At 47.6% G+C, this 26,738-nt stretch overlaps 1 protein-coding gene across 14 annotated transcripts in view; it reads left to right on the forward strand.

Annotated features, from left to right (window-relative positions):
* Positions 1-263: 263 nt before the first annotated feature.
* LOC101942091 (zinc finger protein 154-like) overlaps positions 264-26,738 on the forward strand; it is a 33,685-nt gene continuing 7,210 nt past the window's right edge. For 2 of the 14 annotated variants that reach the window (XR_010593141.1, XM_065569691.1), the window contains exons 1-9: positions 271-523; positions 1,165-1,251; positions 2,965-3,186; positions 3,825-3,847; positions 5,190-5,305; positions 5,607-5,639; positions 6,506-6,610; positions 18,526-18,614; positions 19,348-19,474. Coding sequence is in view for 13 of the 14 variants with exons in the window: in XM_065569691.1 (XP_065425763.1) it covers positions 344-523; positions 1,165-1,251; positions 2,965-3,186; positions 3,825-3,847; positions 5,190-5,305; positions 5,607-5,639; positions 6,506-6,610; positions 18,526-18,614; positions 19,348-19,474 (982 nt within the window). In the remaining variant the exon portion in view is untranslated. Of the gene's footprint in view, positions 524-1,164; positions 1,252-2,964; positions 3,187-3,824; positions 3,848-5,189; positions 5,306-5,606; positions 5,640-6,505; positions 6,611-18,525; positions 18,615-19,347; positions 19,475-26,738 lie in introns of all 14 variants that reach the window. The other 12 variants (XM_065569698.1, XM_065569693.1, XM_065569692.1 and 9 more) reach the window with 12 other exon arrangements.

The raw sequence follows: 26,738 nt of genomic DNA on the forward strand, positions 1-26,738 counted from the left end.
TCACAGGCTGTGCACTGGAGAGTTGTGCCCATGGGATTTAGACGCTTTAGAGGAAGGTGATTGTACATGTGTTGTGTCACATCTCCAACGCTGAACTGAAATGTGGTCTCTGCATTCTCTGCCGGGGTCTCCTTAGTCTGATGATTCAGCAAAACCAGCCCCTCCCCCTGCTTTTCTCCTGGTAAGATCCAGCCAGTCTCCTGCCCCCTCCAGGTTGAGGATTCCCCGATTCCCCGAGTGTCACAAACCCCCTGCGAGGGGCCCGGCGGGGCAGGGCCAGGCCCCGGGAGGAGCCGCCCCTTCCTGCCCCAGCCCGGGAAACCTTTGTTTTTGCAGCGGGGCCATGGCCGGGGCCGGGAGCGCAGCGCGGAGGCTGCTCCAGCCCTGCAGCCCGCGGGGCAGCGCCGTGGGTCCGGGGGCAGCGCGGAGCGGGCAGGGCCCGGGTGGGCAGAGACACGCGTGGGGCGGACACGCTCCTGCCAGGAGGGGCCGGGCCCGGCTGCCTGGTTCGCCCCCTGCCCGGGTGGGTCCCCGAGCTCCCCGCGGCCGGAGAGGGGCTGCCCGGGGCGAGTGTCCAGGGCGGGACGGAGCGGAGCAGCCTCTGCTGCGGGGCCGGGGCGACGGAGCCCGGGAGCGGCTGGGCTGGGAGCTGCAGGAGGGGCCTGGAGCGCGGCTCGGCTGCAGAGCTCGGAGCCCAGGAGCGAGGGGATGGGGGATCTGGGGGGTGGATCTGGGGTGTCAGAGCCGGGCTGTGGGGTGGAAGAAGCGGCTGGTACTGGGGACTGGGGCTGCTGGGAGTTTGGGGTGTGCTGGGGGGTCAGGGCTGGGGATTGGGGATTTTGGGGGGCTCCAAGTCCAGATCTGGCCCTGCGGGAGCTTTGGGGGTTGGAGCTGGGGAAAGTGGGGGACTGTCTGAAGTTGGCTGCTTGGGGTGTTGGTGAGGCCCCGGTCATGTGGGGAGCTGGGGATTGGGCTGCACCCCGTCACTGCAGCCTGGGGTCCTGCCTTTTCTCTGGGAAAGCTGCTCCCTGTTTCACCATCTCCTCTCAGTCTGAGTCCCAGCGACTCTGCACTGGAGTCTGCAGGGCAGGATGGGCCATGAAATCTGACAGCTGGGAGGCCCTTTACAGCAGTTTCTAACCCTCCCTCCCCTGCTTCTTCCAGGAGGTACCAAAAACGCATCTGGCCCCTCTGGGAAAAGAGAGAGAAGCAGCCAAAGCCGAGGAGGAGCGGCACAGCGAGGAGCTGCTGGTAGGTGCCCAGAGCTCCCCGCCACTTAGGTTTGCCTGGCATAAGAATGACCTGGTGAATGCAGGGCCCATCCTGCCAGCCTCAGCCAGAGAACCATCCCCACTGGAGCCCAGGGAGAGGGCAGGGTCACGGGCCTAACATGATGCCCTTAGGATCCAGGAGGCTGCTGGGCAGGAGAAGGTCAGTCTGTGTTAGCCCAGAGACCTGCCCATGGGCTGTCTGGATGTCACAATGACCAGGGATCCTTTCTAGCTCCTAGGGAGGATGGTGGGGAAGGAGATGAAATGTGGGCTGCAGAGATGGAGGATTTGGCTCAGTGCAAGTTGATGAGGTTTTGGGGAAAAGAGTCCCTACTGTTGGTGATGTACAGCTCACCCCAGCCCTGAGCCCTCCTCCCTTCCCAGGATAAATGAACTTCCCATTACTCACCACAAGAGATCTTGTGTTCTGGTAAATAACTCTGCCACCTGCCCCGAGACGCATTTATGATTTTCCCCAGTTACCGAGCAGATGAATTTCAATGTTGATAAATGCAAAGTAATGCACATTGGAAAAGGTCATATCAAATACACATAATATGATGGGGTCTAAATTAGCTGTTACCACTTGGAGTCACTGTGGATAGTTCTCTGGAAACATCCACTCAATGTGCAGCAGCTGTCAAAAAAGTCAACAGAATGTTGGGAATCATTAGGAAAGGGATAGATAATAAGAGAGAAAATATCATAATGCCTCTGTTTAAATCCATGGTACGTCCACATCTTGAATACTGTATGCAGATCTGGTCACCCCATCTCAAAAAAGATACTTTGGAATTGGAAAAGGTTCAGAAAATAGCAACAAAATGATGAAGGGTACGGAATAGCTTCTGTATGAGGAGAGATTAATAAGACTGAGGCTATGGCTACACTACATAGCTTTTAGCAACACGGCTGTGCCGCTACAGCCGTGCTGCTAAAAGGCGCGCAGTGTAGCTGCTGTTTGTTGGCAGGAGAGAGGTCTTCTGCCGACAAAAATCTTCCACCCCCCACAAGCGGCAGCAGCTTTGTTGGTACGAGAGCGCTCCTGCCGACAAAGCGCTGTTCACCCTGGCGCTTTTCATCGGTAAAAATGTGTTATTCGGGGGGGGTGGTGTTAACACTCCTGAATAACAAGTTTTGCTGACGAAGTGCCAGTGTAGACAAAGCCTGAGACTGTTCACCTTGGAAAAGAGACGACTAAGGGGGGGATATGATGGAGGTCTATGAAATCATGACTGCTGTGGCAAAAGTAAATAAGGAAGTGTTATTTACTCCTTCTCATAACACAAGAACTGGGGTCACTCAGTGAAATGAATATGCAGCAGGTTTAAAACAAACAATAGGAAGTATTTCTTCACACAACGGACAGTCAACCTGTGGAACTCTTTGCCAAGATACTAACTCGGTTAAAAAAAAAACTAGAGAAGTGCATGGAGGACGGGTCCATCAATAGCCATTAGCCAGGATAGGCAGGGATGGTGTTCCTAAGCTCTCTTTGTCAGAAGCTGGGAATGGGCAACAGGGGATGGATCACTTGATGATTCCCTGTTCTGTTCATTCCCTCTGGAGCACCAGGCATTGGCCACTGTCAGAAGACAGGATAGTGGGGTAGATGGACCATTGGTCTGACCCAGTATGTCCGTTCTTATGTTCTATGTTCCCCTGTTACTGAGCCACCCTCTCCCTGTTGCAGAAACAGACGGAAGCTGAGAGGCGGAAGATCATCTGGGAGTGGAAGGAGCTGCGAGGGTTTTTGGAGGGGCAGGAGCAGTGGATGCTGTCCCGGCTGGAAGAGCTAGAGAGAGCCATTGTCCAGAGAAGGGATGAGGGCATCTGCAGCCTGTCCTGGGAGATTTCCCTGCTCAGTGAGAGGGGAGGAGAGAAGGGGAAGCAGCCGCTGAGCCAACCCCTGCAGGTCAGGCTGTCATTGCAGTGATCATACGCAGTGTTTCTATAGGAGCTTCTGAGCCCTAGACCCCAAAGCACTTTACAAAGTGGGGTCAGGGGCATTATCCCTACGGGACAAATGGGGAAAGTGAGGCAGAGGAAGGGGCAGAGCCCTGCCCAAGGTCACACAGTGAGTCTAGCAGTGGTGCCAGGGATGGGTCCTGGGAGTCCTGGATGCTGCAGCCCCAAGACCTTCTCTCCTGGAAATGTCTGTCTGCATTTGCACTTGGAGAGTGAAATCCCCTCCCCCACCATGCTGAGGTCCCGAGCAGGCCTAAGGCCCCTCCCACTGCAGGTTAATGGGTTTAGTGGGGCCAGGGGCCTTCTGGATCTCTCAGCACTGGGCGGAATTTGATTCTCAATGCAGAGAAATATCTTCTGCCTGTAAAGTGCCCGGGGAGAAGCTTTCCGCAGTGGCGACCTGCCTGCAGGGATTGCTGGGGCTGTGTAGGGGAAAGTCCCTGGTAGGGGGTGGCAGCTGCTCTGGGAATGTAAACCTGAAATTCCCGTACTACCCGAGGCTTCAGTGGTGACCTCTGCAGACCAGGAGACCTCCCCACCCAGGGACACTCCCACTGACTGCCTCCTCTTTGTCTCCCTCTTTAGGGTGCTGGGAGCACTAGGAGCAGGTAAGTCCTGGGCTCCATTTCCCTCCCCCTCATGGGACGTTAGGTTTGATAACTGCACTGAATAGGAAGCTGCCCCCTGCCCTTGGAGCGTGTGATTCTGTCTCCCGTAGTGGCTGACTTGGGTAGGAGAAGAGCCGTTTACTGTCTGATCGCTAATGAGGTCACAGCAGGACTGCTAGACATAGGGTCGATGGGACAGACCAGGCCTGTCTCCTGGACTGATGTGGCCGCATCACATATTCAGAGGGTGCAGAATCTCAGCTTTCACATTTTTTAAAGTGAGTTCCTGGCCCTTAGCACCTCTGCAGTGTAAACGGAGACAGTGTTGCCTTGCTGGGGCTGGTAGCAGCCTGAAGCTGTAGCTCTGAGAGCGTGAACTCTCCTGTCCCCTGTTAATGTCATCGTGGTGTCAACTGAAATGACGACACTTCGATGTCAACATTAAACGTTCTGTGGCTGATCACTTGAGCAGGTGGAACGAGGAGGGGGTGGGAGTGAAGCCTTTGTGGGGTGGGAATAGGGGGTTTCTGTGGGGAGGGAAGAAAAGAGGAGAGACACAAGGACAAGGAAGCAAGAGAGAAATGGAGAAAGGAGGATGGGAAAGGAAGGGAAACACAGGGAAGAACTAGCAGGGGCCCAACAGGGGTGTCCGGGAGGGGGCTGTTTTCCTCCTGAGTGATACTGAGTGTGCCAGACAAAGACTTGGCAAAATAATAAGAGCTAAAATTATATTTCAGATACGAAGGGCAGATTCTCCCCTTGTTCCTTGTACGTGGGTGTCCCATGGAGAACAGTGGGTGTTCTGCTGTGAATGGAGCAGGGCACAGAGTCCTAAACTGATGCCCTGGCTCACTGGCCTTAACGGACAGTGCAATATGGCCCTCTCTGCCAAATGAGCTGGATGCCCCAGGGTTACTGCTTCAGCTGAAGGGCTCGAGGGTTTGTTATTTAAGGGCCCACGTTCATTCCCTGCTGAAGACCTGGGCTCTGTCTGTGGCCACTGTCAGCCTGTAGGACCTGCCCACTCTTTAGTCTGTGTCTCCTCCCTTTCTACATAATCCCAGTGCTGGTGCCCCTTGTTACTGCAGTAAACCAGTGTGGGAGGTGGCTCAGCACCCCACAGAACCAGAGCATCCCTGAGAAAGCTCCTGAACAATGTCTCCATTCCTTGCTCTAGTGTCTCCCCACTTCCCATCTCGCTGGGGAGCACAGGGTTGAGGTGACTCACCATGACAATGACCATCTCAGCCTACAAAGCTCAGAGCCAGGTTTCCTGGAGTTTGGGGGTTCCTGGGCTCAGGGTCTGGGGTTCAGGCCTATTTCTCACCCCTCCTTTCCCCAGCAGGGAGGTCGGGATGTTTCGGAAGCCGGAGCCGGGGTTAATGGAGCTGGAGAAGAGACTCAGCGATTTCTCTCTGAAAAGTGCCATGCTGCAGGAGGTGCTGCTGGGATTCAAAGGTGAATTGGAGTCTGGGGGTGGTGTCTCCTCTGGCTAGAGTGACCCTCACCCTGGGAAGGAGACGGGGACTCTAGTGATGTCACTGATCCTCGGCTCCATCTCACAGCCCAACTCAGTGAGTCGCCCTTCCCCATGGGAGTAGCCCTGTGGGGCTGGCTCTGTCTGCAGTGGCTGCGTTATCGGCCTCTGATCTCTGTCACCATCTCGTAGTTAACTGCAGTTACATTAATAAGCAATGGGGATTTCTCCATGAATGCGAGGGCCTGAATTCTCACCTCTCCCATCGTCTCCTTCCCCTAGAGACACTGCGACGGGCGCTGGGGAGCGACACAGGTACGTGTCTGTCTCTGACTGGCCATGGGGAGATTTCAGATTAATAACCATGTTAACCACAGGGGATCGCAGCCTCCAGCACCTGGAAATTGTGTAACAATGGGAAGCGATGTTACTTTGTTCTTGCACCACTATATTTTCAACTGACTTCTCTTAAATATTTTAGCTCATCAATATCACGTAAGCATTTAAAGTGTTTTGCAGTTTTTTTAGTATTTATTAATTTTTTTGCCTTTATTTTCTTTAATTATTGCATTTTTTACTGACTACATTAATTTTAAGAATTTTATTTTGCAGTTTCAATTGCAGTAATATTAATAGTGTTTTTAATTAAGTTTACATAGTCTAATTTTAAAGCTCTTTTTTAAAGACCACTAAGGTCTTTGACAACTTTTCCTGTTTTTGAGTGGCTGCTCGCTTTTTTTTTTAAAATACAAAGGCTGAGCTTTTTTTTAAACATATTTATTTGAAAGTTTGTTGGTATAGGTAGAGTTTTTTGGCTTTTTAAATAAAATATATAGACTTTTGTTGTTGTGACTTTTTAAATTGGTAATGAATTCAAATTTTTTAACTTATAATTATTTTAGTGCACTATTTACCTCTTGTGACACAGGGTGTAGCTGATTTTTACACTTTAAATAAATAAAACAGCTATTAGCATCTAATTTTGTTAAAACAGCAATTCAATATTTCTTTTTTGCATAACCTGCACTTCTTTAAGAATGCAATGTTTGGTTCTTTTAATTAACTTTTTGCTCTAAACTTTTTTTTATGCTTACATTATGCTTTAATTAATTTATATTTCTAGGAATGATTTTATTCATTTTAGATAGAATCTTAATTTTTTTCCCCCAATGCATTCTTAGCCATCCCGATGATAATTAATTTCTTGGAAACATCCTCAGCAGAATTATTTGAAGGTGTTGCACCAGAGAGTAAAGGCACAGAGGCAGTGGCTTTTGGGAAACAGGGTAGGTTTCATTACTAATGCTGCTCTTAAAAAGAAGGGTCTTTTTAGAAAAATAGTTTATCTTACAAGCACAGAGAGACTTTAAGAAAGTCACTAATCACGGGAGCAATGGGTCTCTTTGGAACATATTTTAACTGACAAGCCCTTATAGCCTTTCTGAGAAACAGGATAGAACTATGGTCAACATTAAGTGCAAATTAATAATCATGCATCATGAGGAGAAAGAGGAGGTTATGCAAGTTAAAATATAATGAAAACAAAGCCTCTCAGAAAAGAAATATATCAGTTTAGTAGCAGTGTTGCCATATCAGGGGTGAGGTGGGAGATGATTTTCTCCCCCTCCCCCATCTCTTTTTAAAAGTCCGAAAAGGAATAAAAGTGGGTGGCATAGTTTATTTTTTATTATTTTGTTTACTAATTAAATCCATATCCCTAAGACCAAATTTGGCATAGGTAACTTTGTTCCCACGTTTTCTTGTTCACCAAGCATAGATCTTAGTACTGGCCCTGAACTACATCATTAGCCTCCTTTTGTTTGGACTAATTACATTTTCTGTAGTTGGTCTTCTTGCACCTGTGCATGGCATTCATGGATGAAAATAATTTAACCTACTTTTCATCAACTTGTTACTATAGGGTATTGTAAGATCTTATGAACTTTCGTCTTCCTTTTACAGTGAAGTAAGGAAGACAGTTCAAAATGTGGGTGTTATTGGAATTAATAGTTCCCAGGGTTGGTCCATATATGTGTCGGAGAAAAACTGAGTTCTCACTATTTTGTTAGGTGCAACAAGTCAGATGTTTATTAACTCTCACATGTGCAGAGGGAGAGCAGACAGGTCTCTCTCTCTGGTAACTAATTACAGCAAGCATTTATACCTTTCATTACAGAAATAATGAGGGACAGCGGCATTTTGTTTATACATAGGCCATCTTGATATCTCATTTCCTCAGTTGTTTTGACTCTTGCCAACATACAATTATTTTCTATACCTTATCTACCCAAGGTCTTCTACACTTTATCTATGCTGAGGTCATCATAACTTCTTACACAGTTCTTTCTCACCCGCCTCACACAATCCTCGCTTCTACAAATCTCGCGTTAACAGGGTTACAGTTAGCCTGACTCTTGCTAACAAACGTCATGCATTACAGTTTCTTTCTGTCAGTTCTTTTCTCTGCTTCCACAACCCCCCCTTTTGTACTTCTAGTACAACAAACATTCTCAAATCTCTATTTGCATCAAGTCCTGGACTTCTGATTCTAAATCAGATGCTTCAACCTTAGGGGTTTTGATTGGATGCAATGACAATGCATGATTAGCATGAACATGAAAGGTATTACTATTATTACATCTTTTACAACAACAATAACATAATCCTAAACTAACTAATAACAATACAAGCAATAACATTCCCATAGCAATACTATAATGGGGTTGTTGTACAGCCTTTGTCATAAAGCACAATACATCATATTTAGTACATAAGGTAGATACTCTATAAGCAGTGTGAAAGGCATACTTTTCTACTTGATATACATTTTGAAGCATGTGAATTTGCCCTTGTACCTCAGAGATTTTCTGGATCTCAGGTAACAATGAAAGCAAATTTTGAAATCTATCAGATAGTAAGCTAGTCCAATTAAAGGGTATCTGGAACCTAAGGGCTACTTGAAAAACTCTATCTGCAGGCCAGTAAATGATATGATTGCCTGCAGTGGTAGTGAGATTAAAATGTATGTCTTGTGATATGGTGTCATTCACATACACACAGCTATCATTAGCTTGGAAGAGTAAGTGTCCTGTCAGGGTAGTTCCTTGTCCCCTACCCTCCCAGCAAACGTAGTCATAGACAGTGACAACTTCTCCTGGCTTCAGTTTACGTGTACACTGAAGCTGTGGGGGTTCTAATGGCCAGAATGTCCATAGGTTACCTAACCCCATCCAAATGTCAGGTGTAATCCTAGGAGCACTAACTAAAAATCGATTGGGCATACCAGGTGGTCTGATTTCCCAGATGTCTCGATGAATTACCCAATCCCATATGCATCCTCCCCATGGACCCGGCAGGATACGGTATGTGGGAGCCCACACCCCCTGTACCGGTCCATATGCTTGGAAGGAGCACTGAGAACGTCCACACTTCCACCCAGAAAGTTTCCAAGTATGTCTCCATGGCCACAGATCAGATGGTACTCCTGATGTGTCTGTAAGGGCAGTGGGCCAAGCCTGGTGCTCTAGATCATTCCGAATGGCCATTAGCTGGTCATTCAAAAAATCCTGAATCTCTGAGCATGCTAGATCCCACTGCAATGCCTTCCCAGCCTCAGTGATATTCAATACCATCTCTGTCAGTAACTTCTGGGTCATAGAACTAAGGGCGGAGATAACATGTAACTCACCAACTCCAGCCTGTACCTGGGTTAGTTGTGCTCCAGAAACAAGGCCTATGGCCTTCTCTAGTTGTCCCAATTTCTCATCATGTTCCTGGTTCTTAAAAATATTCCAAACTGCTGCTGCACTATTGGCCCCATCCCACAGGGATCCGGTCAAGTCTCTTCTCTTTCTAGAAGAAATAACCCAAGCCCTCTGTTGTGCTAATCTAATGGCAGCCCCTTGTGAACAGTTCGGGTATGTAGAGGTAATCTGGAAACTGGATAAGGGCAATGAAAATTTAACAGTTCCCAGTGTGGTGTTAATCACAGTCCATCGATATCCTACTACATCTCTCTTTGGTGTAGTGCTATACCACATCTGTTGGTCAAATACCTTTATGTATTTCCGGGAGGCATTAACATTAATGGTATAAGATGGAGTGTATTGCAGTAAGGTACAAGTCACATTATCAGTCACTGGAATCATTTCTATGCAGGTAAAATTTCCAGTGGCAGAACAAACTCTTTGAGTGCTTGTCTGATTGTTCACTAATTGGGTGATCAAATAACAATAAGGGCCTCTTTCATTTAACACAGTACAAATTCCAGGAACAATCATCATATCTATTTCACTATAGAACCCATCAATTGCAGTTATTAATTCTTGGGGTTCACTAGTAGTGATATCATGTACTTTTATCTCTACAGATCCATTTGTTTTCCATTCAATTGTTTGCTCATATACATTATTTTGAACTTTAAAGAATAATTTCTCTGAGCAAAATTTCAGTAAATCACTGAGATGTGAAAGTCTTGGCCAATGAGTTTCATTGGAATGTGTAGTACTGTTTGTATCTGGATAAGTTACAGTGGTGGTGGCAAGGGTCAAGGGACTAGTGGTAGGTGTAGTCTTTGTAGTGGCAAGGCGTTTTTGATATTCATCATCTGAAAGCCAATTAGGGAGGGCAGTGCATCCTGAAGGTACCTGTCCATAAGCACAAAGCCCTGATCCTGGAAAGAATCCACCCCACCACTGGACCCCACATTCCCAGGAACGTTCCCCACAGTTCCCTCCTTGCCAATAAACAATGCTTCGTTTCTTCCACCAGGGCCAGTTCTTAATGTCTTTTGTAGTTAGAAAGTTCTGGACTTTGGTGGTTTCAGCAGAGCGAGTGTTTCTTCTTTTCTTCTTCAAAAGCAGTTGTGATTCACCATAATACAGGGGAGAGGTTACTAGCACTTCACCCTGTACTGGTGTGGTTCCTGTAAAAGAATTCAAAGGCACAGTAGATCTGTCAGTGGACAAGGGAGAGGTTACTAGCACTTCACCTTGTCCTCTTTCCCTGCTGTCCAGGAGGCACAGCAGAGTTAGCAGGAGAAACAGGCTGATCAGCAGCTGGAGAATCCTCTCCAGGCGGAGGGGTCTTTTTGCAGTGCGAAGCATGGGTCCAGGTGGGCAGTCCTTGGCACTTCACAGCAGTGTTGGTAGTTAACAGGACTTGGAAAGGGCCTTTCCAGCGTGGAGCCAGGGCAGTCTTTCGCTGATGGACCTTTATGTAGACCCAGTCTCCTGGTTCCAGCGAATGGCAGGGCTGCACAGGATCCTTGGGTAGTGCTTCTTTCACCTGTGTATAGAAAGACTTAACACATTTCATTAGTGCCTGACAATACTTAAGCATTGTGTCATCCATTAAATGAATGTCCATCTGAGCTAGGGTCAGTGGGGGCGCAGTTGGTAGTCTCATCGGGCGCCCTGTCAGAATCTCATGAGGGCTGAGTCCAGTCTTTCGATTAGGAGTGGCCCTCATACTCATTAGTGCCAGAGGAAGGGCATCTGGCCACTTCAAGTTTGTTTCAGCACAAATCTTGGCCAGTTTATTTTTCAGAATTCCATTCTGGCGTTCCACTGTTCCAGCAGACTGCGGATGGTGGGGACAGTGAAGGTTGTGTTGAGTCTGCAAAGCTGCACATAACTCTTTTACAATCTGTCCAGTAAAATGAGTTCCACGGTCACTGTTGATACTCACAGGGATGCCAAATCGTGGTACAAAATCTTTAAGCAGAAGTTTCACAACAGTCCTGGCATCTGCTTTCCTGCAGGGAAAAGCTTCAACCCAATTTGAAAATACATCCACCAAAACCAATACATATTCATAGCCACAACATTTAGACAGTTGAATAAAATCAATCTGAATATTTACAAAAGGTCCCCAAGGGGGAGGGTGAGCTGCCTGCCTAACTTTAACAGCTTTACCAATGTTATGCTGCTGACAAATCACACATTGTTGACAATAGTGATGTGCAATGACTGGGAACCCAAATGCACACCAATCTCGGTTAACTGCAGCAACCATCCCCCCTTTGCTCACGTGAGCCATTCCGTGGTATACACGAGCAAGATAGGGCATTAGCATCTTCGGTGCAACCAGGCGACCAGCTGGGGCACGCCAAAGATGATCAGGGTGTAGAATACAGCCATTAGCACTCCAAAAACGTTTCTCAGCTGCCGGTGCAGCTTCCTGGATCTTGGCCAGATCCTCAAGGGAGGCTAGTGGAGGCTGTTCAATCAAAGCACAAGTATATTCAGCCTGAGGTGCAGAAAGGGCCGCGGCTTTGGCTGCAGAGTCTGCCAAAGCATTTCCACGGGTAACTTCATCATGAGGGGTCTGGTGAGCTGTACATTTCACGACAGCTATAGCTTTGGGCAATAAAAGAGCATCTAAAAGAGCAGAGACATACAGACTGTTCTTAATAGGAGAACCAGTGGATGTAAGAAAACCTCTATACTTCCAGAGCAACCCATAATCATGTACCACTCCAAAAGCATAACGAGAGTCTGTATAGATTGTAACTGCTTGATCCTGAGCGAGAATGCAGGCTCGAGTTAAAGCTACAAGTTCGGCCACTTGAGCAGAAAACACAGAAGGAAGAAAAGCACTTTCAATAACAGCATGTGCAGAACACACAGCATAACCAGCAACCAATTTACCCTTAGAATCTCGTAAGCACGAACCATCTACAAAGTAAATAAGATCAGGATTTTGCAAAGGCACATCTAGTAAATCATCTCTTGGACGAGAGAGAACCGATGTCACAGACACACAGTCATGTGGGTCTCCGTCTTCGGGCCCAGGCAACAAGGAGGCAGGATTTAGAACAGGGCAACGAGCCAAAGTAATATGAGATGAAGACAACAAGACAAGCTCATATTTTGTAAGACGAGAAGTGGATAGATGCTGTGTCTTAGATTTTAACAAGAGAGCAGCCACAGCATGAGGAACAGCAACAATCAAAGGAGATCCTAAGACAATAGATTCAGATACCTGAACAGCAAGAGCTGCTGCAGCTACAGCACGCAGGCAAGGGGGAAATCCAGCTGCCACAGCGTCTAGGGCAGTACTGTAATAAGCAATGGGACGGTGTTTGTCTCCGTGCTTTTGCGTTAATACAGCCAAAGCAAACCCATTACGCTCATGACAGAAAAGAGTGAAGGGTTTAGCATAATCAGGAAGTCCCAGGGCTGGTGCACTGGACAGACTTTGCTTGATAGCAACAAAAGCTTGTTCAGCCTCTGGAGACCAAGAAAGAGGCTCAGGGGTACCTGACTTAGTCAGATCCTGTAAGGGTTTAATCATTGTTGCATAGCCTAAAATCCATTGTCTACAGTACCCAGTCATGCCAAGAAAAGTACGCATTTGAGAAATAGTTCCAGGCCTAGGCATGTTTAGAATAGCTGAAATCCGAGAATCTGATAAATGACGAGTACCAGGAGAAATATCATGACCAAGGTAATGAACCTTGGGCTGACACAGCTGTAGTTTTTCCCGGGATGCCTTATGACCCTTAGCAGCTAAAGCAGTCAAAAGAATCAAAGTATCAGTTTTACAAGATTCAAAAGAGAGGGATGCCAACAAAAGATCATCCACATACTGTATAAGCACTGATTTACCTGGAAAAACCACATCATCCAGATCCTTCTTCAGGATCTGGGAAAACAAGGAAGGGGATTCAGTATACCCTTGGGGCAACCGAGTCCAGGTGTACTGGCGTCCTTTATAGGTAAAGGCAAACAGATACTGACTCTCAGGGTGAATGGGGATAGAAAAGAAAGCTGAACATAAGTCCACAACAGTAAAGTAGGTAGCTGAAGGTGGAATACAAGAAAGAATTGTAGCTGGATTTGGAACCACAGGAAAGGAAGGTAAAACAACAGCATTAATCGCGCGGAGATCTTGAACAAACCGATAAGTGTTCTTTCCTGGCTTCTTTACAGGAAAGATAGGAGTATTACAAGAACTGGTGGTAGCAACAATAATACCCTGCTGTAATAAAGACTCCATTACTGGGGCTATACCTTCCTCTGCCTCAGGACGCAGAGGATACTGGGGAACTCTTGGCAAAGCTTTAGAAGGATCAACAAAAATCTTAACTGGTTCAGCGGTCCGAATCTGTCCCACTTCATTAGCATGCTGAGACCAGAGATGAGGAGGAACTTGTGATAACAAATGCACAAGGTCAGGGCTACAAGTTGTTGGTAATTTAGCTGGCTCCTCTATGTGGAGTGTAGCCAACACTAGATTGGTATTCTCATCAGGAACCTGTAAGAATACGCCATCTGGTGTGCAATAGATAGTACAACCTAATTTACACAAAAGATCCCTTCCCAGCAGATTCACAGGAGAGGAGGGGCTGAGCAAGAATGCATGCTTGTCAGCGAGGGGCCCTAGTGAGACAGCAAGGGGTTTTGTGACAGGATGCGAAACAGGTTGATTTGAAATGCCCACAGCATTTACAGACAAAGTTGACAAAGGAACAGAGGGAAACTCTTCGGATCTTAGAGCAGATCTAGTAGCTCCAGTATCCACAAGACAAGTAACAGTTTGTCCCTCAATTTCACAGTTTACAAAAGGACCTTCTTGATCAATGGGAATTAAAGGATTCATGATGTAGTTACGTTCCCTCAGGCTGTCCTAGTATGAGGTAGTTGGTGGGGTAAAGGTAGATGCTTCAGGATTTGGGAAAGGAGGTGGAGGGTTCTGAGACAATCGGGCTGGGCATGCATCTTTCCAGTGACCCTCTTGGCCACAAATGTGGCATGCAGTGTACCTAGGTTGGGCAGGATACAAGGGACCCTTCCCTCTTCCTCGCCCACGACCTCGTCCTCGTCCTCGTCCTCCTCTCATTCCCCCACGGCTCTGGTTTTGATAAGTTTCTAACTGCAGGGTCAACAGTTTTGTTTCAGTAGTCTCTTTCTTCTGCTCTATGCAAGCTGCACAATGATTGGCGACTGTCACCAATTCAGAAAGGGGTTTAGTTTGCCAGCCAATGCAGATAGTTCTTAACTGCTGCTGAATCTTTGGTAAGAGTCCCTGAACAAAAGCAGCCCCTACGGCTTCTCTGGCATTTTCAGCTGGCTGAGCAATTCCCGAATGCTGTTCAAAAACCTTAGTCAGCCTATCTAGATAATCAGCAGCGGACTCTCCTTTATTCTGTTTACAATAAGTAATCTTTGTCCAATCTGTCTTCTTAGGGCAGACTTCCGTGATAGCATTTACGAGACGGTCCCTAGCCTCTCTCAAATTACGATCAATTCCAGGGTCGGCAGCTGGCCAGGCTGCCTGCCTGGTAAGCCGTTGTCGAACTTCGGCTGGCATGATCATTCGCAAGAGTTGATTAATGTCTGCCCAAGATGGATTATAACACTGAACCACCGTCCGGAGTTCGTCTCTAAACTTTTCTGGTTCCTCCCTGATGTTAGGAAATTCTTTCACCAAGTTTCTCAAATCTCCTGGTGACCACGGGGCATGCACTGTGACCAACTGTCCTGCATTTCCAGGCAGGTCTCTTAAAGGAACCTGGAGTGCATGTGCCACACTTCTAGTAAAATAACGGGTACTTTCCTCAGAAAGATTAGAATCAGGGGAGCTACTGGGAGGCTCAGAATCATCTCTTTGTGGTGAAGAGGAGACTTTTCTCCCAGGGGAAGAGAGAACAATGTGTGCAGCTGATACGTGCGGTGGTGAAACTGGCACTGCCGGGTGAGATTCGTTAACAGACCCAGACTGTGCAGGGGGAGGAGGCAGCTCGGGCTGCTGCTGCTGCTGCATGTTACTGAAGAAATCTAAAATATCCTCAGCAGTTTCCTCCTCACTGTTAGATCTAACTAATTGGGGATAAAGGGGAGTAGAAGGAATTGCTCGAGCGGGAAGAGGATGCACAGGAGCTGAAGGAATCACCCTAGGGGGAAGACAGCTGGATGCCTTGCATTTAAGCTGTAAATGTTGCACTTGAGCCTTTAACTTTTCCTGGGAGTCCTTTAGACTCCGCACTCGAGACTCGTGGAGTCTCTTTGTTGCTTCCTCCCACCAACAGACAAATTGCTCCCACTGTGTATCAGAGGCTTTTGGTGAAGCCAGAGTTTCTTTAAGGTATTTAAGTTTGTCTAAATCAAAGGTACCTTCTAGTGGACATTGTTTGGATAGATTTGCACGCGTGTAAAGATTCCAACTATCTAAATACCTGCAGGTTTTCGGGCCATAATGTACGTACATGAAATAAGCTGGGGTACCCTTAGGGGGTGAAAGGGAAGACTTAGACTGTCCCCCACCCATTTTTCCAATCACACACTCAAAGGGGAAGGATGCCCTGTCCGCGCTAGCGGTTCATAAACTAAGGACTCTCCCTACAGGGTATTCACACAGGAGTGACTAACGAGGATAGCCATGACCCCTTACACCTCCCTTCAGCAAAGAGCGTCGGCTAATCTCAGAGAGAAAGCGCCGCTTACTCTGTTGCATCCAGTGAGATGGTCAGACTGTCAGTGGCTCACACGGAGAGGAAAAGGGGAGGGAAGATGGGTGCACACACTCCTAGACCCAGGTAGCCTCCTCGCCGGACGATGCCAGGCCGAGTCAACCTACATGGGTCGGATCTCCTAAAAGATCCTCTAGTTACCGGGCTTGCGTTAGAGTAGTTCTGGTCACGAGCCAAAAGACTTCGCAGAGTACTCTGGGCGTCTTCCGGTAACACTCAATTCACACAGTGCACACACACACACACAGACACAGACTACACACACCAAGGCCTTATACCAGGTACTACTCCTGAGTACCTCCAGGTACTATTCCCAAGTACCTCGATGCATCACTTGAGGCGGTAAAAACCCCTCTTGAGGCGGTAACAACCCCTCAACACAGGTGCAAACCCTATGCACCTAGCATATGCTTACAGGGGGCGGCAAACAATTCCCCTATTACGCCGCTCAGCATCTGACCTTGCTGCACAGTCAATAAGTTCGGATGGCGTGAGCCCAACAGGGGCAGACGGCCCCACGGACAGTCCTCCTCCGACACCCCAATAGAGATTTCAAAAGGTCTCTTACCTCTATTGTGGCGCCATGGGGTTCGAAGGGGAACGATCCGTAGCAGCTGCCGTTGCCTCAGTGGGCGTTGCCATCCCGGACGAGCCCCCAAATTGTCGGAGAAAAACTGAGTTCTCACTATTTTGTTAGGTGCAACAAGTCAGATGTTTATTAACTCTCACATGTGCAGAGGGAGAGCAGACAGGTCTCTCTCTCTGGTAACTAATTACAGCAAGCATTTATACCTTTCATTACAGAAATAATGAGGGACAGCGGCATTTTGTTTATACATAGGCCATCTTGATATCTCATTTCCTCAGTTGTTTTGACTCTTGCCAACATACAATTATTTTCTATACCTTATCTACCCAAGGTCTTCTACACTTTATCTATGCTGAGGTCATCATAACTTCTTACACAGTTCTTTCTCACCCGCCTCACACAATCCTCGCTTCTACAAATCTTGCGTTAACAGGGTTACAGTTAGCCTGACTCTTGCTAACAAACGTCATGCATTACAGTTTCTTTCTGTCAGTTCTTTTCTCTGCTTCCACATATGCCATAGCACTTGGCTCATTCATGCTTTGTCCATATACAATGTAGCACTCTCTTCCCATGCGTAGTCAATGACGATACAAAATAATCTAGGCTGGTGTTTCTCAGCTGGTGGTTTGCGACCCCCGGGGGCTCAGGAAAGGCAGTCTGGAGCCTGTGAGATGTTGAGTGTTTCATTATGATCGAAAGCAAAGAAAATCTCACTCCCCTGTTCATTGTGGTCAAGTATTTTCTGTCAGCCTCTAGAAATATACAAGTTATATATAGACTCAGCATGGATACATGCTTTATTCTTACTTTTTTAGTAAATGTTTGGGGGTCGGAAAAAATGTGGCTTCCAATAAGTGGTACTTGCTTACTTATTTCAGCTGGGAAATTAGGCAGTTTTCAGCTGTGCACAGTAACCCTTTCATTGCCTGTATCACAGCCAGCGAGACTGAAACCCCTTTGGTGGTTAGTAGAGATGGGGACGAGGCAGAAAGTTTGGATCCAAACCGGCATTCAGTGCTGTCAGCGATCACAGGAGAGTAAAGGAACCCAGGGATCGTTGGTCACTAAGTCTCCCAGGGAGAGGGAGGGGAGAGGGGGAAAGAGAAGACAGAAAATTAAGGAGAAATAAGTGAGGGGGGCGGAGGTCACAAACTCCCAAACCTGCCCACAACAAGTCATAGAGTCAATAAGTCTAAGGCCAGAAGGGACCACTGGATCATCTGTCCTGACCTCCTGTCTAGCACTGGCTGCTAACACCACCCAGCACCCGCCCACTAAACGCAACCGCTGGAGTGCGACCAAAGTCTTGCAGCCCACAGGAAACTGGACTATTATATGCCCCAGGCAGAAAATAGGAGGGACCGAGGTGCACCAGTGCCCCAGACTCCTGAGGTGGCATGGAAATGGTTAAGTGAGATATTTCTGGGGAATCCTAGTGAGTGCCCCACACTGCATAGGAAGATGAAACCCCCCCACTGACAAAAATTCCTTCTCCATCCCACCTATAGTGTCAGTTAGACCCTGAGCATGGGAGCAAGAACCAGCCAGCCAAGCCCCTGAGAAAGAGAGAGAGAGACTGACTGAGTGATCAGTGCCACCTCACAGCCCTAGTCCACCCTGCCCAATATCCTGTCTTCTTCTCTGGCCATTCTTGAAGCTTCAGAGGAAGGAGATCAAATAAACCCTAGTACATTGTGGTGGGAAAAATCCCTTCCTGACCCCTAGCAGTGGTGGCTGAAACTCCTGAAGCGTGAGGGTGAGGCACATAATACATTAAATGGATGTGAGCCCCACTTAATGTTCCACTACTTGTCTCTATTGACAATGGCTTCCATCTTAACATCACCAGCAAACTTCATTTCATTTACTGCACCAGCACTGGGCAGACTTTGTCCTGTCCCTGCCTCCGCCTGGTCCCCATGGTGGGGGAGTTGCTCTCAGGGTTTTAAAACTAGCACAGTGGGTTTAGTGCTGCTGGGAGGGGCTGTGTCTGGGCTGTGATAAAGTGATGGAATGTTTTCCCAGCATGCGAGTCAGAAACATCTTGTGCAGGGAAAGGGCCAGGGCAAATCATGATGTGATAGGAACTAAAGGCCCTTCTGAAATCTTTCCTGTCACCTTTCTCACCCTGACAGGAGGCAGAGTAACACCCACCTTTGACTCCAGCTTGTCCCAGCTTCCCATGGGACAGGGAAGGGAACTGGCTGTAGTGGAGCCAGTCCAGGTAGGGATTATTGCGGGGTTGCTAGTGGCTTCCTCCTGGAGGGAGAGGGGCAGGAAATACTGAGGGCCTGGGATCTTTGGGGAGTTCAGTCTGGAGGTGGGAGGGGGCAGGAAATACCCAGGGTGGAGAAAGGGAGGGGGACAAGGCATGTGACAAACTTGCTGGGAATTGTTTAACTCAAGTCCTGGATTCCGGGAACAGACCCATGGGGTTTGGGGGAGGAAATTACCCTATTTGTGGAATGGGGTTGTGTTGGGGGTGGGGAAACGCTGGACAGCCCTGGGAAAACGTATCAGATTCCCAGTGCAAGAACATAAATCTACTCGCCAGAGGCTGCTATGAGATATGAAGGGGCGGAAGCGTTACTCATCAGTGGGGCGTAGAGTAGATAACCCCTCCCCTACCTTCCAGCTGCTGGCAATGGGAAGCCTGTTGGGACTCCTACTGGGGAGCCAACCCTGGAGCCTGCTGGGGGCCCCATCCCCCACATCAGCCTCTGGCTTGTAGGTGTGTGATGAATGAGAAGACCCTTCCCCCTCTGTCTGCTGGAGGGGAGTAGGGGATCTCTATCTCCCCTCCTGTTTTGCCTCCTGGCTGCTCCGAGCTGGGGGGGAGGGGGACTGTGCTGACTGAGCCTGCCAGAGCTTCCATTTGATTGACTCCTCTCCCTCCACGAATAGTGGGGCTGTGAGTGGGGCAGCAGGTACTGAGTGTTGGACACTTCCTCTTTCAGGGGCCGGTGACCTTCGAGGAGGTGGCTGTGTATTTCACCAGGGAAGAATGGGCTCTGCTGGACCCCTGTCAAAGAGCCCTCTACAGGGACATCATGCAGGAGAACTATGAGAATGTGACCTCACTGGGTAAGGATTCCTGTGCCCTCAGTTCTTAGAAGGGGAAATGAAGAGTTAGGATTCACGCCCCCCTCCCCCATGCCACCTCTGCTCTGCCCTGTTTTAGCAATAGCCCATTGAGTGCATTGAAATGGGGCAGACTTGGTCCCTCAGGGTTCACATGCACCTCCCTTCATATCAGTCACAGCTCTGCCAAGCTGCTCCAACTGCTCCCTCCACCATCCAGTTACAGCTGACCCAGTGCACACAGCTGGAGGGCATGCCAATAAATGCTGGTATTCCCATCTGTGAACACAACACAAACAATGGCACGTTCTTAGTCCTTCATATCTATGGTAGAATCATAGATTTTATGGCCAGAAAGGGTTATTAGGTCATCTAGTCTGACCTCCTGTATAACACAGGTCATAGAATTTCATCCGGTTATTGCTGAATTGAGCTGAATACCTTGTGTTGGACTAAATCCTCCCCCAGAAAGGCATCCACTCTGACTTGAAGACTTCAAGAAATGGAGAAACCTCCACTTCCTTTGTTAGTTTGTTAACCTTTGCATCAGCCTTACTGAGCCATTCCCAGTGGCTAGTCCCAGCTGCAGGGCTAGGGGCAGAGCTAAGGTTGCATTTTAGGGGTGGTGTGTATATTAACTCTTCCTTTTCTGGTTTTCAGAGGTTTAAGTTTAGCCACCACCAGCATAGTGGAAAGGCATGAAACAGAACTGGGCAACCTGTACTCAGTATTTATGTAGGTTATGGGCATTTGATTTCCTTATTTTTTTAATAAACTTTTTTGGCACTCTTGGTCTGCATGAGAGATTTTGCCAGCATAATTCTGTCAATTAAGGATGTGCTTTTTCACATCCCTAACAAACAGAGCTCTGCTGACAAAACTTTGCAGCTCAGAAGAGGCCAGAGTCTGCTAGTGGATTTTAAAACACTTTAAAATATTGCTCTCAGCCCTGAAATTTTGGAATCAGGGAGAAACTTCTAATAGGAACTCCTTCAGAATGCAAGCAAAATGCACAATGCAGTGTAGTGGGAGGAAAGGGATAGGTATGTGGAAGACAGGAGGGTATCAGGGAAGGATGGGTACCATGGAAGGAAGAGGAGGTGAGGAATCAGAGACAGAAGCTCCTGGGAACAGGGAATGTGGTGGTTTGGGGGAGTGGGAGCCTGGGAATGGAGAAAAGGGGGTGGAGGTCCCAGCAGTCTTTAATGAGTTCTCCATAAGCAAAGCTCAGAACCAGTACTCCATCCTTATTCTTCTTGACCTGTCAGCCACCTTTAATACCACTGACCATGGTCGTCTTCTTGAAATCTTGTCTTCTTCCTGGCTCTCCTACTTCTGTAACTACTTCTTCAGTGTGTCCTTAGGTAGATCGTCCTCACCTCCACTCCAGTTTTCTGTGGGGGTTATACAGGGCTCAGTCCTTGGTCACTTCCTCTGCACTTTATCTCTGGGAAATCTGACCCCCAAACACAAATTCAGCTACTGTCGGTATGCTGATGAATCACAGATATACCGCTCTGCTCCAGACCTGTCTCCTTCTGTCCAAACTAAAATCTCAGCCTCCCTCTGATGACTCCTCGTGGATGGCTAGCCATCAACTCAAGGTCAACAGCTCAAATGTTGATAAGAGAGCTCTTAATCCCCCAAACCAGCTCCCCACTTCCTTTCTTGCTGTTCACTCCAGAATTATCTGATGGAATGTCAGAGCCTCTGGCAATATTTCAAACTCAGATGACTGGAGAGGTCCCAGAAGATTGGAGAAGGGTTAACATAGTGCCCATCTTTACAAAGGGGAAAAAGGAGGAGCTGGGGAACTATAGACTAGTCATCCTGACCTCAATACCAGGGAAGCTACTAGAGCAATGTATAAAACATTCAATTTGCAAATACTTGGAGGATGAAGGGGTAATCGATAGCAGCCAGCATGGATTTACTAAGAAATAGCATGACAAACCAGCTTGATATCCTTCTTTGATAGGGTGACTGGTTTGGTGGATAAAATAGACCTGGACTTCAAAAAGGCTTTTGACACAGTCCCATGAGTAAGCTGGAGAAATGCAGGCTCAACAGAACTCCCATTAAGTGGATATATAATTGCTTACACAACCTCAAGCAAAGAGTAACTATGAACGGAATGATGTCAGATTGGAGGGATTTCTCAAATGGGGTTTCACAGGGATCTGTTATGGGTCCGGTGTTACAGTGGAGTTGCATCCTACGTGGGGGTTAGGTTCTAAAGTCAGTGCGTAATGCAAAAATTGCGTATAGTCAAAATTACCATTGAGTGTAATGGCGGGTGGAATCCCCCACACTACAAGTACAGTATTAAAATTGTTGTTCTCTTTTTTTATTTTTTTTGCTGAGCGCATATAGTTAAAATTGTGTACGTTGAATCCGCATATGATGTGACTCCCCTGTATTTAACATCTTCATTAATGACCTGGATGTAAGAACAGAGAGCATACTGATCATATTTGCAGATGACACAAAGCTGGGGGGTTGTCAACACTTTGGAGGATAGAGCAAAACTTCAAAGGGATCAAATTGGCGAACTGGGCTATAGACAACAATGAAATTCAACAAAGACAAGGGTAAGGTGCTACACTTTGGGAAGAAAAACCCAATGCACAAATACGGAATGGGGGATAACTGGCATGGCAGCAGCACCGCTGAGAAGGATCTGGGAGTTGTGGTGGATCACAATCTCAACATGAAGTCAACAGTGTGATTCTGCTGCAAAAAAGAAGCAAATGCATTAACAGAAGCATAGCATGCAAATCATAGGTGGTGATAGTACCGCTCTACTCAGCACTGGTTAGGCCTTAGGGGGAGTCCTGGGTCCAGTTTTGGTCACCACTGCCTAGACAGATTGTAGAGAAACTGGAAAGAATCCAGAGGCAAGTGACAAAGATGATCAAAGGGATGGAACGCAAACCAGTGAACAAAGGCTGATGGAACTGGGTGTGTTTAGTTTGGGGAAAAAAGAGTTAATAGGGAGAGATATGATAGCGGTCTTCAAATACTTGAAAGGCTGCGTAAGCGTGTGTGGCTATCCTTCCTGGTCTATCTCTGAGGGAGGGCAGGCCTCCTCGCTGTCGTGCTCTTAGCACTGCAATCAATTAAGGGGAATTAGCAGTCTTCAAAGCTCAGGCCATTTGATCCAGGCTGAGCAATAGTTAATCTATGGTTCCCGGCCCTCAGGCAGGACTGGCCACCAACAGTCAGTGCTCTGGCCTGCAATCAGGGCAGAGCTGCAAAGTCTCCAAGCCCAGGCCCTCAGTCAGGGTGGGACAGCAAACAATTAGGGGCTTTGCCCAGGGTGAGTACCAAACAATCTAGGGCTCAGGCAGGGGCAAGCACCAGTCTAGCATCCTAGCTCAGCGGATGGTAGACCAACACAGGCCTCCTGGCCAAAGGTGGGGTGGCAGGAGGTAGGGGGACCCTGGCCCACCTGACTCCACTGGGTCCCAGCCCCGGGCCCAAACAGTGGCAGTGTAGTCTGCCACTGGATCAGGGGGGATCCGCCCACAATACCCTTACTTAGTGTCAGGCCAACACTCAGCCAGACAATGGTCTAGTTTCCCTGGGCTACTTCCTACAATCCCCAGGGTTTGTTATCTCTGCCTCAATTTTCCCGGGATCGGTGGTCTGTGGCAGCTCCATCAGCTCATTGGCACCTCGACTGGCTGGCAACCCTGAGAGCTTTGGCCAGTCCTATGGCGGCCGCCCCAGCAGGTCCTCGGTGTCCCGCTCCGGCAGCGGGTTATAAGCGTCTGTCTCCCTCAGAAGCTCCAGCCCAACTGAGCTGCAGGGCCCTCCTTTTGTACTTCTGCTTCCTGTCCTGCCCCTCAGCTTCCAGAGGGGTTGAGGTGGCTTTCCTGGCTCTGTAGCCCAATGGGCAGGTTGTGGTCCCTGCTGGTCTTCCCCGCTACAGGCTGTCATACGAAGGATGGAAAACAGTTCTTCTCTCTTGTCACAGAGGGCAGGACAAGAAGGAGTGGGTTCAAAGTACAGCACAGCAGATTTAGATTAAATCTCAGGAAAAACTTCCTAACTGGAAGAACAGTAAGAGAATGGAACAGACGCCTAGGGCGGTGGTGGAAGGTTATTCACTGGAGGTTTTCAAAAGGAGTCTGGAGCCATCTGTCTTGGGTGGTTTAGTCACAGCAAATCCTGCACCTTGGCTAGATGACCTTTGTGGTCCCTTTTAACTCTATGGTTCCATCTAAGGGGAACCGGGGTTCGCACTTGGAAAAAGCTAATACTAGCATGTCGCACATTAAGGGTATGTCTTCACTGCATCTGGAAGCTGCCTCCCAGCCAGAGTCCATGCTGACTCACTACAAATAAAGGTGTAGGCACTGTTGGTTGGGCTGTAGCTTGGGTTCTAAAGCCAGGAGTTGAAGGGGTGGGTGGGCTGGATGGTCTGAACTCCAAGCAGAGCCCTAACATCAAAGCAATGTCTCCACAGCCATTTTTAATGCACTAGCATGAGACTCAGCCTGGAAGGCAGCTGACTTCCTGATGCACTGTAGACATGCCCGAAAGAGGGCAGTCCCAAGGGAGACTGTATAAAGGTTGGGCCACCTAACTCCCTGTAAATCCATGACCCAGCCCCCTCCCTTGGCACCCTGTCACCGTGCCTTAGTGGGTCACAACTGAGGATGCCAAATTCAGGATGAACCCCTGAGAAATAGGGCAAACACAACCCAAAACTGGTGGTTATTCTTTTATAAGCTTCTGAGTAGCAGCCGTGTTAGTCTGTATCCACAAAAAGAACAGGAGTACTTGTGGCACCTTAGAGACTAACAAATTTATTTGAGCATAAGCATGCCTCTGATAAAGTGGGCTGTAGCCCACGAAAGCTTATGCTCAAATAAATTTGTTAGTCTCTAAGGTGCCACAAGTACTCCTATTCTTTTATAAGATGGACCAAACCAGCCACAAAAGTAAACTCCTGTTTCACCACACTGGTTAACAAGAAAACATAAAGGCAGTTTTCTCAGGCATTCCGGTTCTTATAACACCATCAAAAACACCGGATTCAGAGATGAGTAGTTTTCAACCAGTGTCATTAAATGATCGTTTCTTCTGATCCCAAAGGGCCAGCCACTCCCAGGTCAATATACAACTTAAATTTTACCCAAAAATCATGCTGGTGCCAATCCTTTAGTATCTAATATTTAAAGGTTTATTCATAAAAAGAAAAAAAGGTGAGAGTTAAAATCGGCTAAGGGAATCAATTACATACATTAATGGCAAAGTTCTTGGTTCAGACTTGTAGCAGTGATGGAATAAAATGTTGGCTTAAGTCAAGTCTCTGGAGTACATCTACAGCTTGGATGGGTCATTCAGCCCTTTGTTCAGAGCTTCAGTCTGTAGCAAAGTTCCTCCAGAGGTAAGAAGCAGGATTGAAGACAAAATGGAGGTGTTTCCAGGGCCTTTTATAGCTTTTGCCATGTGAAGAGCATCCCATTGTTCTTACTGTGGAAAATTACAGCAACAAGATGGAGTTTGGAGTCACATGGGCAAGTCACATGTTCATGCCCAATTTCCCTCAGTCATTGCAGGAAGCCATTACCTAGATTCCAGACAGCACATTTACATGACAGTCCACTCAGTGTAGATGGGGTTCTCCCATGGTCCATTGTAAACCAAATGTGTCTTGATGAACCACTTCATTTGAACAGTCCCTCCAAGATGTGCTAGCTAGCTACCTTGGGGGTGTTACCCTGTTATGCTCATAAGAAGCACACGGGATCTTTTTCAGGGGAAAAGGCAATACGTCACATTTACTGAAGATACAACAATTAGCATATGCATTCAATCACACACCACACACACACACACTATCAAACCAGTCAATGTTATAGTTACCAGTCCAGAGTCAACCTAGTGGCCAGCTAGGTTGATCATGGGTAGGACAAGCCGAGTTCCATTGGTCATGACACATTGCTCTGGGGAAGTCTTGGTAGGATGAACCCAAAGTTTCCTGGCAAGGCACCCTGTTTATATAGCGATTTTCCTTCATTGGGACCAATGAGTTTTGCACCGTCATGCTGTAATCAATTGCTGTTTGACGAGTGCTTGTTTCCTTAAATTGTCCTTCTCATCCTTTATCTTGTTCTTTCATCAAGTTCCTCAGGGAGTTATCCCATGTTGGTTTTCATCACAGCTACCTTGTCCCCATTGATAGGTGCCTGTCTCATCTTTAGAGTCATCAATCAGCCCTCCTCTGACATTTCAATAGGGGCATGTTGCAGCCTCCTGGCGCCCTTGCGTCTGTCTCCAGTTCCTCCCTCATACATCTGGTTCAGCGATGGCCTTCACACTTTCCTCTTAACACATACATTCCTCATTCACACACAGAACAGAATTAATTTACACAGAACATTTTGAACAGGAACATCAAATTGCAATGCAAAAGAAAACAATCATGGCATTCTACTTATTTTAAAATGCTAAACCTACAACAAATTGGTGACCCTCAAAGGTCTGTTACTGCCTTGAAATCAGTCCAGACACTCATTTGGAGTACTGTGTGCAGTTCTGGTCTCCCATGTTTAAAAAAGATGAACTCAAACTGGAACGGGTGCAGAGAAGGGCGACTAGGATGATCAGAGGAATGGAAAACCTGTCGTATGAAAGGAGACTAGAGGAGCTCGGGTTGTTTAGTCTGACAAAACGAAGGCTGAGGGGGGATATGATTGCTATCTTTAAATATATCAGAGGGATAAATACAAAGGAGGGAGAGGAATTATTCCAGCTTAGTACTAATGTGGACACGAGAACGAATGGATATAAACTGGCCGTGGGGAAGTTCAGGCTTGAAATTAGACGAAGGTTTCTGACCGTCAGAGGGGTGAAATATTGGAACGGCCTTCCGAGGGAAACGGTGGGGGCGACGGACCTGTCTGGTTTTAAGATTAAGTTAGATAAGTTTATGGAGGGAATGGTTTAATGGTAAAACATATTAGCCAAGGAATACCAAGCAATGGTAGGTAAATAGTATAATGGCTAACAGGGGTCAGGTTGGAGACTCTTGCCTACATGCTCGGGGTCTTACTGATCGCTATATTTGGGGTCGGGAAGGAATTTTCCTCCAGGGTAGATTGGCTGAGCCTCTGGAGGTTTTTAGCCTTCCTCCGCAGCATGGGGCAGGGATCACTAGCAGGAGGGTCTCTGCCAATTGAAGTCACTAAAACACAGGATTGGGGACTTCAACAGCAGAGTCAAGTGAAGGGGTAGGGACGGTTTTGTGGCCTGC

Source organism: Chrysemys picta, chromosome 16, assembly GCF_011386835.1.
Source record: "Chrysemys picta bellii isolate R12L10 chromosome 16, ASM1138683v2, whole genome shotgun sequence".
Taxonomy (NCBI): domain Eukaryota; kingdom Metazoa; phylum Chordata; order Testudines; family Emydidae; genus Chrysemys; species Chrysemys picta.